Source organism: Echiichthys vipera (genome assembly GCF_963691815.1).
Source record: "Echiichthys vipera genome assembly, chromosome: 17".
Lineage (NCBI taxonomy): Eukaryota > Metazoa > Chordata > Actinopteri > Perciformes > Trachinidae > Echiichthys > Echiichthys vipera.
Window position 1 is genome coordinate 18,235,776 of NC_139842.1, and position 11,001 is coordinate 18,246,776.

Genomic DNA, 11,001 nt, shown 5'->3' on the forward strand with positions numbered 1-11,001 from the left:
GGTTGTGTTAAGATCCACCTGAGTTAAGTTTTCTACAAGCGTTATGACACGAAAGTTTGGCTAAAAATGTCGGACACGGACGCAAATCACGATGGGCAAAAGCCAAAGGGCGTATTCTCCACTTTAATGGCCGACGGAGACTGGCTTTACCTTAAAGGAGAGTACAAAAAGGCTATAGAAAGCTACACAACGGTAAGTAACGTTAGCTAGCCAACCTTAACGAGTTGCCATAGCAATGAAGCTTTGTTGAATTGCAATACGTTATCTAAAGTTATTAAATGCAACGTAAGAATCAGCTTTATCGGCCAAATATGTGTAGGTATTGCTAATGCATTGATACACAAGTTAAAAGAAGGGGTATGCTAGACTTTTATGGACACAAGTATGTGAAAAATAGGTGTTTATATGAATATAAAGAGATAAACAGCTCTGCAATGAATCCTACTTTCACAAAGCTTATGATATTTCCGTTTTTGTTGACACTGTCAGAAAGGTACTAATTCTACTATGTTTATTATTAAGGTCGCATTGGGTAGTGTTGTGCATTATATTGACTGGGGTTTATAATAATTTGGCCCTCATGTATGTATATGGGGTGGCCAAAATATTAGAAACTCCACTGCAAACTACCACCTCAAACAAACAGTTAATATTAATTCATACATCTCTGTCAATCGATTAAAACTGAACATTGTATATCTTTGGAATGGCTGGACTGTTGTATTGCATCACATGAGATTGTACAAGTGTACCTAATGAAGTGTGTAGAAAAAGCACCAATCACCAACAACATAAATCAAAAATGTATATACAAGTAAAATGTTTCTGTAAGTTGTAAACAATATAAAATGTGTTAATAAATGTGCTAAAGGGTTAAAACAGTGCACACTGACTGTCAAAGTATAATGGCAGTAAATGAATGTTTAAGAGTATGACTGATATTAATGGTTCTTCAGAGTGATGGGCTGCTGAATCAAACTGTTATTGTGTCTTTTAAAAGCATGCTTTGCTTTTGGTCTTTGTTTAGGCACTGACTTTAAAGCCTGAAGACAAGGCTTGCTTTGTCCGCCGGTCCAAATGTTACCTGAAGATGGGGCAGTCTGACAACGCTTTAAAAGATGCAGAGGCTTCACTCAAAGAAGATAAGTCATTTTTCGAGGTAAACTACAGATTACAGAAATCTTTGCCTGTCAATGTCCAAACATGTTTTAAACTAAAACGAGGTAAGGACATCCCTCAGAATCAGAAGGGAATGTAAATAGAGCAGAATGTATGAAACATAAAGCCAATAAACATTTGTTTTATCATGATTTTTTAGGGATTGTACCAGAAGGCAGAAGCATTGTACTACATGGGAGAATTTGAATTTGCGCTCGTGTTTTACCACAGAGGACAAAAGCTTCGCCCACAAATACAGGAGATCAGACTGGGTATCCAGAAAGCACAGGAGGCCATAGAAAACTCTGTTGGCAGTAAGTTATCAGTATTATTTTGCGGTTACACTAAATTGTTCTCGCTCCATATAAAAATCCCTCTTTGTTCTTCACTGGCATCATCTAGGCCCTTCCACTGTAAAACTGGAGATTAAGGGAGACCTATCATTTCTCCAAAAAGTTGAGGAGGTGAGTCTTTTTTGTCTTCCTCTTTAATGACCCAGTAATTAACAGGAAAACTTGGAGTTAGAGCTGTTGCAACAATAATTGTACGCATACAGACATCAATCCTGGCTAGGAAAAATGCCCCGGTGACAAAGGATCACTTACTCTCCAACTATTGGGTTAATAGATATTGCAGTTATTTGTATGTAAAGTTGAACCCTGGCTTTCCCTTTTATGCACAATATTATGTTTTTAAATGACTGACGGGTAAAGGGGGCACAGCCAATTGCTGCTTTTCAGCATCTGACAAAAGAGAAAAAACAACAGACCCAGAAGACCCCCAAGAATGAGAGGACAACCAAACAACTACTGGGAGAGTTTTACAGTGACAAGAAATATCTAGAAAACCTGCTTAAAGATGAAGGTACTGTGATATTTCACTATACACTATATATATGTATGTATATATTTACAGATTTGTGTCCACACCTCACTGTGCTGTTCTATGCATCTTTCATTCACTGACAGCAAAAATGTTAACTATTAGTTTCTCCTCTAGTCCTTACTGTTAAACACTTTTGTTTAAATCCATTAAAACTGTTACGCCCCAATTTGCAGATTTGATAAAAGCCAAGACGAAAGGTGGGGAAAGACTGCAGGACGTCATTAAGGGCTGCCTCACATACCTCGACACTTGCACCGAGTTCTGGAACCAGGAGAAACCTATCTATGCACGGGAAAAGGAGCGCAAGCTCGTGCAGCAAAAATGTAGAAAGCCCCAGCATAGTGCTCCCTCTGAATCTGCGCAGTTTCTGTTGAAGAGCCTGGATGACATTGATGCAGGTAAAGCAGGCTTCTGGCTGAACTGTTTTCCTGCTTAGCCTAGAAAATGCTGACTGCATGCTTGTCATTGTAGAGTTGACATCTGGAAATGCAGAAGGGAGTCTCAAGAAGGCAGAAGAAGTCATGAAAATAGTGCAGGGCTGGTCTGAGAAAGGGGTGCCTAATAAGGAGGTTTTGGGCACCCTGCACAGTTGTATTGGGAATGCCTTGATCGACCTGGGAGACATGGATAAAGCTTTAGACCATCATCAGAAAGACTTGGAGCTGGCTAAACAGTGGTGAGAATTTTAACAAATTTCAGAGTAAATGTGTTTTTCAACAATAGAGCAAATGTTCAGTAAGGTTTCTTATCAACAGCAAAATTCCAGAAGCGATGTCCAGGGCTCTGGACAACATCGGGCGGGTTTATGCCCAAATTGGACAGTTCACACAGGCCATTGAGTTGTAAGTAAAAATGGAACAATAGCACATGATATTGCCATCCTTTGCAAAACATGTTATTTTGATGATTACTGTGTCTTGCATAGTCAAACCTCTCTTAACAGGCATTGTTTTACATTGAGGTAAGACTAATGAAAGTTAGTTTATTGCTGACTGGTTATGTCCTGTTTTCAATTCAGCTGGGAGAAGAAGATTCCCTTGGTTCGTGGTGGTTTGGAGAAGACCTGGTTGTTTCATGAGATTGGTTGGTGTTACCTGGAGCTCAATCGGCCCGAAGATGCCCGAGACTATGGTCTCCGTTCAGTTGCGGCCGCCGATGAAATTGCAGATGAGAAATGGCAGATAAATGCCAACGTTTTGGTGGCACAATCAGAATGTAATTATTTATCTTTCAGTTACTGTAACATGTCAGCTTGTTTCCCTGATATTTAACTTTTAAACAATTTAATTCTTCACCGCTGTTGTCTCTGATCAATCAATTCCCTTCGGTTTCATTTCAGTGAAAATCGGAAACTTTGCATCCTGTGTCTCCCACTTTGAAAAAGCCTTGACACAGGCCAAACTGCAAGAGGACGACTCTGCCATGATTGTCATCCAGAAGGTTCCATCTCTGTTGTCATATGCTTCCCTTCGCTATCTTTTCAGTTCCATTAAAATACATTTTTGATTGCTAACATTTATCATTCTGCTTTCAGGCCCTCGATGATGCAAAGCAACACACACCACAGTGAGGATGTCTTTTGCAAAACGTTTCGTGCTTCAGAGTGCTAACGGAGAAAAACACAGACAGAAGACAACAATCATCAAATGAAAGTTTAGAGAACAAATTAGACCAATAAAAAGTATTGGAGTTTTAAAAATATGAATTTGCTTTAAATGCATTTTGATTAGAGCCTTAGAATTCAATATCCATGTATCACACTGGCTGATCAATAAGACCCATCTGTTTATAGATCTTGACGTTTTGAGTTTTAACTTCTCAAAGGTCAAAATACTAACGGATCTCAGGGATGTCCTTTATCAGATTGCATACTGTAAAACTCATATTGGGAGCATTGGTCTCAATGTCATTTCTGAATCTCTGAAGTAAAAATGTATATGGGGAAGTGTTTCAAAGCCCAAACCTATTTGTGAGGCTGAATTTCTGTCAGAATTAAAACTATGAAAAACGGACATGTCTATCAGATAGAAAATGTATCATTTAATACGCAAAATAAAAAGGAATCTTATCACAAACTTTGGCATGTACTCTGCAATCTGTCAACCATGAAGTCTGGTTAATAACTTAGAAGTTCCCCATACAGAGCTCTATTTTCTACAGGGAACTTCCCCTTGTCACACCCCTGTTACCAGGCAAACTTGGTGTTATTTACACACAGATAACTGCTTCCTGCAGAGTTATCACCAGTATCACCAGTATTTTTTAATGGAACTCCATTGCTAGGCAACAGCTTTGGTCCTTGTTAACTTCCTGTCAGCTGATGTCAACTGTGAAACCGTCTGTATTCATCCATTGCAGACATGAGGCTGAATTTTTGGGATAGGAGTGGCATCACGTATAAAGTGACTTTGGTTTACACCATTCTCAAGATGTTATATATTAATAGTATTAAGCCTGAAAAGACATGCAGTATGAACTTAAAAATATAAATATGTAAAGCGGAAATATAGTTTTTAATAACACAAAGGATGCCAGGGGTCAACGGATTCATTTATTTTTTTGCTTAAGTTGTTATTTTAATATATCTCCACTTGTTTCTTGAAAACATAAAAGTTTTTTTGTTTTTTTTATTATTATTTGTTTTTTATTTTTTAAATCTTCTCCAGCGGCGTCCTTCCGGTCCTCAGGGGCGTGTCTGTGGCCCCGCCCAGTTGCGCGTCCCCGAGAATTTCCGCTTTGCTTCTTGAAGAGTGAAGCGGGTGCACGTCTGTACCCAGCTTTGCCTTGTCATTGTATTATCCAGGAGGAAACGCGTGGTCAGCGGCACCACCGACACACAGACAGCTCCACCGCAGCGGTAACTGGTAAGCTGGCATTTTTAGCAGACAAAAGCCCTTCACACACGATGCTTCATCTCGTCCGTACTCTTACTTTTGCACAAACAGCGTTAAATAAGTTGCTCCAATAACACACGGGGATTTGTAAACGCCAGAAAAATATCAAAGTAGTTTAGACGTGGCGCTGTAGCTGGTGATGTGTGGCCAGGTTTGCAGGCGAAATGGTTTTTGTCTGGCGTGTTAGGTGCACGCCACTCCCCGCCTGCATGGCCACAGTGTGCAGTTATTAAAATGAAACTATTCCTCTGTCCAAAAACGTCTGAGCTCGCGGTCTAGACACTTATTTTCAAATTAATATTCTTAGGTAAGTGAATGTGTAATGCATTTCGTCCAAATTTACCAAAAAAAGATAATCTCACCCTCACTGCGCCATTTACTGCCACTTTATTACCCCGCCTGTATACCGAATAAGATGAAGTTAAACACATGACAAAGTGTTAGTTTTTCCCAAGTGGCATTTTTAGTTTAGTTATTGTGTGTATGGGGAACAATACTGAGCAATGTTTGTCTTTGTCGCTGCTCCGACGGGGTTGTGAGAGCTTCCTCTTCTGTCTCATGACTCCGTGTGGTTTCACATTGCCTATCTCTTACTGTAAATCCTGCTTTTACTAACAAATCTTGCACTGGCCATTTAAAATAACGCAATACTAGGAAGTCATCACATTTTCTTTCCAGAGACGCTCCCCTTTTCCTTAACTGCCCTTTGTCTATCTTTACTGGCAAGGGAGATACTTTAGCAGTCATGTAAGGTTTAAATACAGTATTTATGGCATACTGTCTTTGTGTTCTTAACAAATGGAAATTAAAATTACAGTAGGCTTTGCCATACTGTATGTGCAAGAGTACAGCACCCCTACTGAACACAAATGGACATTATTATTATATTGCAGAGCCATTATAGTGTATACATCAGATTGTATATTCGCTTATATGGTGTCATTTAATCCACCACCTAACAAATCCGCTCTTTCTTAAATTATGGATATTGAGTGACTTCCTGTTTGAGACAGGCTGATTACCACAATCCTTGTAAAACCCACTGATTTAAGCCGCTAGAAGCGTGTAGTCTGAAAAATAAACACTCGCACATGTAAAAAATAAGCCTTTCCATCTGGATATTTAAATAGCGGTGCCGGTTAAAGGACCTGTTTTATCTATCTATCTTATTTAGACACGGTGTAGCACAGGGTCGAAGTTGACTGGATTTGTAAAACCTTTTAAATTCATAGTAACTTCAGCATCTAAAAGAAACAATTTCTCTCTGTCTTTTAATTATTTGTCTAAGGTTTGTGGTGGTGTGTGACATCAGACTTAAAAGCCAGACATGGACAGTGAAAAGAGTGCTGAGGTTTTAGATGCGTCAGAGACTCCACAGCAAGACAAGACTGAAATGGAAAAACCGGAGACACCAGAGGAATTCACAGAGCCTGAGAAGTCACCAGCTGCGGATGAAGAGACTGGGCAGCTGGCAGCAAACGGCCATGATACAGAAGTCATAAAGTTGCAAGAAACAGAAGAGTTGATTGTGACACAAAATGTTACACTGTCTGCGGAAAATTCTGAAATGGGGATTGGGAACAGCGTGCCCAGAGAAACATCTGAAATGGAGGCTGTGCCTGGTGCGGTGGCATTACCAGAACCAGATGAGTCATCTGAAAAGATCTCTGACCCAGTTGCAGCTTTGGACGCAGAACCACAAAACACCCAGCCTGAACAGTCTCCTGTGCCAGAGAATGACCCAGAAACTTTCCCTGTGCAAACACCTCTGGCCGAGAGTGCCCCTGAACCAGAGCCAGAGAAACTGGCAGAATTGGATCCACAAGCGGAGCTAGAAGAGCAAATATTACCTGAACCAATCATGCTGCAGCAATCTGTCGATACACAACCACCCAGCCAAGAGGAGAAAGTGTCAGAGCAAGTGGAAACTGTGTCCGAGTTAAAGGCTACAATGGATACTGGAGCAGAAGAAGTTCGCAAAGAGGAGGTGGCAGAAAAATATGTTGCGGCTGAGCCTACAAAGGTGGGGGAAGAAGAAAAACCAGCAGAGACTGTGTTGGTGACTTCTTCAGAAAAGCCAACAGACGCCGTGACATTAAAGGAGGAAGCATCGGCTGAAAGTGTGAAACCTTCAGAGGACAAACCAGCAGAAAAACCAGCTGAGTCTGATGCTCTGAAGGGAGCTGAAGCAACAGCAGCAGCAGAAGGTGTTGAATCTGAGAAGAATGACACTGAGCTTCCAAAGGAAGAGGATACGGTCCCTGCATCTGGCACCCTGTCCTTTGCCCTCCTGGAACGTGAGCAGACCAAAGACGCGCTGCGAACCTCTCATACCCTTGTTGTCCTCAGAGGCCTTCCAGGAAGTGGTAAAAGCTTCTTGGCACGTGCCATAGCTGAAGCCTACAAAGACCAGTGCTCTGTCATCTGTGCGGATGACCACGGCATTAAGCCAGAGAAGCCTGAATCATCTGTGGAAGGATACAAGGCTCTGGATGAGGCTGTGGTGGCCTGCTGCAGTGCAGGGACAGCTTCCTCTGTGCTGATGGTGGTGGACGACACCAACCACACCCAGGATCGGCTGGCCCGCCTGGGGGAGATCGCCGAGCAACACCACCTCGTTGCCATCTTTTTGGAGCCACTCACTGAATGGAGCAGAGATCCAGCACAGCTGACCAAGAAGACCAGACGTGGACTGGAGGAGGCCCAACTGGAAGCCATGAGAGGTCCACTTGAGGAAATGTCCCTTCCTCTATACTTTGGCTGGTTCCTTCTCTCCCCCATCCAGGACAAGGTTAGGTGCACATCAATGGACTTCCTGAAAACGCTGGACACCTTGGAGGCCTTCAAGAAACACTTGATTGACTGTGAGTGTGTTTAAACTTGTGTTCATTAATTATAAATGTATTATTAAGTCTTTAAGCGGATTAATATCTAAAAGCTTTGGCAGGGATACAATGCAACTGACATTCCCTTGTGTTCACAGTCACTGGGAAAGCTGAGAAGGAGGTGGATTTGGAGCAATACTTTCAAGCCAAAGGACCCCTCCATTGCACTACAAAATTCTGTGACTATGGAAAAGCGGAGGGTGCCAAAGAGTACGCACAGAATCCAGTAAGAAACCTTACATTTGCATTACATTAATTGTTCATTTAATTGTTTTCTTATAGATTTGTTGTTGCCGTAAGTAACCAGATAAATGTAGGAAATGTAGGATTGTTGAGTGAACATGTCAAAGAGCGTCCAAGCATATTAATGTTTAAATGTTTAAAAGTTAATCCTGTGATTATTTCCTTATCGTATCCATTTTTCCCTGACCTCCAGGCTGTTAAAGATTTCTATGGTTCTGCATTTGAGCTGTCACTGAGCGCTCTCTTTGTGACGCCTCGCACTGTTGGTGCCAGAGTGTCCCTCACAGAGGAGCAGCTTTTGCTGTGGCCAGCCGATGCCGAAGAAGAGGCAGGGTCAGCCTCCTTGCCTCTGGGAAGCCGCGCCCATGTTACTCTAGGATGTGCCGAGGGTGTTGAGCCGAAGCAGACGGGTCTGGATCTGCTGGAAATTGTTGCCCTGCAGCAGGAAGGCCAGCAGGGGGAGCTCATCGAGGAGATGGAGCTCGGCTCGCTCACCTATTACGGCGATGGAAGGTGGCTGCTTACTCTCAGAGAGCCTATCTGTACCCCAGCCTGTTTCTCCAGCTACTACGGGCGCAAGGAGCTCGAGCCGGCCAAAAAAGAACCAGAGAAGAAAAAGAAGCAGAAGTGCACCATACTGTAAATGACAAACATGGGTGATGTGTGGCCGGGATGACTGGTGAATTAAAACTTAGGCTTACTCTGTGCAAGGTTTGTGAGTTTGTGCAGTATTTAGGGGTTCAGTTATAACCACCCTAAATCCACAAACTGTGTGCCTTTTTTTTTTTTTTTTTTTTTTTTTTTTTTTTTACTGTTGATTTGCACCACAACCCAAGACGCCTTCTGTCCAGTTAGGCTCGTTGTCAACATTGTTCACTACCTTCCACATCAGTGGCAGAGATGTGGTACCTGGCTATTTGCTGTTAGCTGCAGCCTTTAGACTAAAGTAGTATAGCCTCCTCCCACAGCTCCACAGTTATCGAAAAACTTAGATTCCCTCTTCTTTACATGTCGATGTCTCTCAGTATTCAGATGTGAAAAATGGATACTTTCATTGCATGCATGCCAGGTTAACGGTATCAGCATAGTAACACATTTCTGCCCTGCGAAAAAGCACCGCTTTGACAGGATTTGTCTGGTGTTTCCTTTTGGCTTAGTTTCAAGTGAAAAAGATGAGCTGTCATTTCTGTGCATGTGTGTAGGAAGTAATAGTTTAAATAGCATTATGGGCCAAAGTGATCTATTTGATTAAGTGTATTAGAATGAATGTCATGTATAGAGGTCCTTCTTTGCACTGTGCATCATTTGAAAGGGAGAGTGCTGATGAATTTGGCATTTGTTTCAGCAGCTTGCACTTAGTACTTATCAAATGCTGTGAATCCAAGTTCATGTTTTGCAATATTTTCTACTGCGCAAGACTGCACCATTGATCCCTTTTTATTCTCTCTGAACAGCTTTTCATGTAATGCATTTCGATTTGTATCTGTGACTGTAATTTTAAGGACAATTCCTACTTTGTGTAGCTCTTATGAATCACTATTTTTGCACTTGTTTTGTACACTTAATAAAAAAGAACATGCTTTGCCTCAGTAATGATTTTTTTTTGTTAGGTGTGTGATGTAGTTTAGTGACTAACATGCAGTTTATCTACACGTACAGGTGCAGTTGACCATATAAATCAGCAGAGGGCACTCATAATTTGTGCAATGGTTGTTTACATTTAATTTCTATTAGCTTTTTGTTAATTGGGTCAGAATTGACAGCAATGACAGGACTAACTCCCTCACTGTTCAAATACTGTATTACCACAGACTGGCTTGTGCCATTCGTCCGATCTCCCTTCAGTTTGCTCTTGCTTAAGAATCTGGCAAAACACATCATGCAGTATAGCTGCCAAAAAGTGATAACCGTCCAGAGTTTAGTCTGTTCTGGAGCAAGTGCTCAGCTGTAATATCACCAATCACACGTCTGCTGTAATTCTTTAATCCCCTTTTGCATCAACACATGACATGCTGCATTTGTGCTTCATAAAATGTTCGTTTTAATTATTTTAATGTTACTTTTCCATCTTATGAGAGTGACAGTTGCAACACAATCCATAAAAATTCATGCAAGTATACTTGAAGTGCAAAAAGTAAAAGTACTATTCCGCATAACGGCCCACTGTTATGTTACTGATTATAATGATTGACAATGAGGTGTATGCCACTGAAATATTGCAGTTAGTAAGGGTGCGCTCATGTTTAATTATACAGTATACAGAGTTACTAAATGCATCAAAGATAATATAGTGGGGTATGAAGTATATTTCCCTCTGAAATGTAGAGTAGAAGAATAAAATAGTATAGAAATACTCAACAGGTGGGTTTACTCTCCACTACATCCTTGACTCTAAAAATAACTGGTAGTGGTTCAGGTCAAGGCCAGGTAAAGGACCATGAACTGGTGCTCTACATTTACTCTGTTCACCCCAAAGTGAAGGATGGTCCGTGCAGGACTCCATGTGTTGATTGTGCGCAAGATGAAGTGATTCCTCTCATTGGCTGCTGTGGAGATAAAGAACAATGTCAACCAATCAACGTCAGCCCTTGTTTTCTCCATGAGTGGTACGTGTGTGTGTGTGTGTGTGTGTGTGTGTGTGCGTGTGTGTGTGTGTGTGTGTGTGTGTGTGTGTGTGTGTGTGTGTGTGTGTGTGTGTGTGTGTGTGTGTGTGTGTGTGCTCTCTTAGAAGAAACCAGTGATACCTTCAAGTACTCCCCGGAATGTCTGGTTTTGATTATGTCCAATAATCTTTATTGAAGTGTGTGGAAACTAAAGTGCTTCCCATCAAACATAATTACAAAAATTCAGTCGTGGAAAAAAAACTAACAAAAAAACAAACAAACTCTATTACAAGCACATGTGATGCATTCAAAATTATATCCAAACACTAGCAA

General features: G+C 41.4%; 2 protein-coding genes across 2 annotated transcripts; both read left to right on the forward strand.

Moving 5' to 3' along the window:
* Positions 1 to 66: 66 nt before the first annotated feature.
* Positions 67 to 3,715, forward strand: odad4 (outer dynein arm docking complex subunit 4; the record flags this gene model as incomplete). Its single annotated transcript, XM_083931510.1, has 11 exons — positions 67 to 192; positions 1,028 to 1,159; positions 1,319 to 1,472; positions 1,561 to 1,622; positions 1,872 to 2,022; positions 2,217 to 2,441; positions 2,515 to 2,719; positions 2,799 to 2,885; positions 3,062 to 3,258; positions 3,383 to 3,483; positions 3,578 to 3,715. 11 exons carry the CDS (start codon positions 67 to 69, stop codon positions 3,611 to 3,613), a joined length of 1,476 nt encoding a protein of 491 aa, XP_083787636.1. The 3' UTR covers positions 3,614 to 3,715.
* Positions 3,716 to 4,791: 1,076 nt separating this feature from the next.
* cnp (2'',3''-cyclic nucleotide 3'' phosphodiesterase) lies at positions 4,792 to 9,621 on the forward strand. Its single transcript, XM_083931905.1, has 4 exons — positions 4,792 to 4,907; positions 6,226 to 7,801; positions 7,921 to 8,048; positions 8,259 to 9,621. The coding sequence occupies exons 2-4, from the start codon at positions 6,265 to 6,267 to the stop codon at positions 8,706 to 8,708; spliced, it is 2,115 nt and encodes a 704-aa protein (XP_083788031.1). The 5' UTR covers positions 4,792 to 4,907; positions 6,226 to 6,264; the 3' UTR covers positions 8,709 to 9,621.
* Positions 9,622 to 11,001: the final 1,380 nt, after the last annotated feature.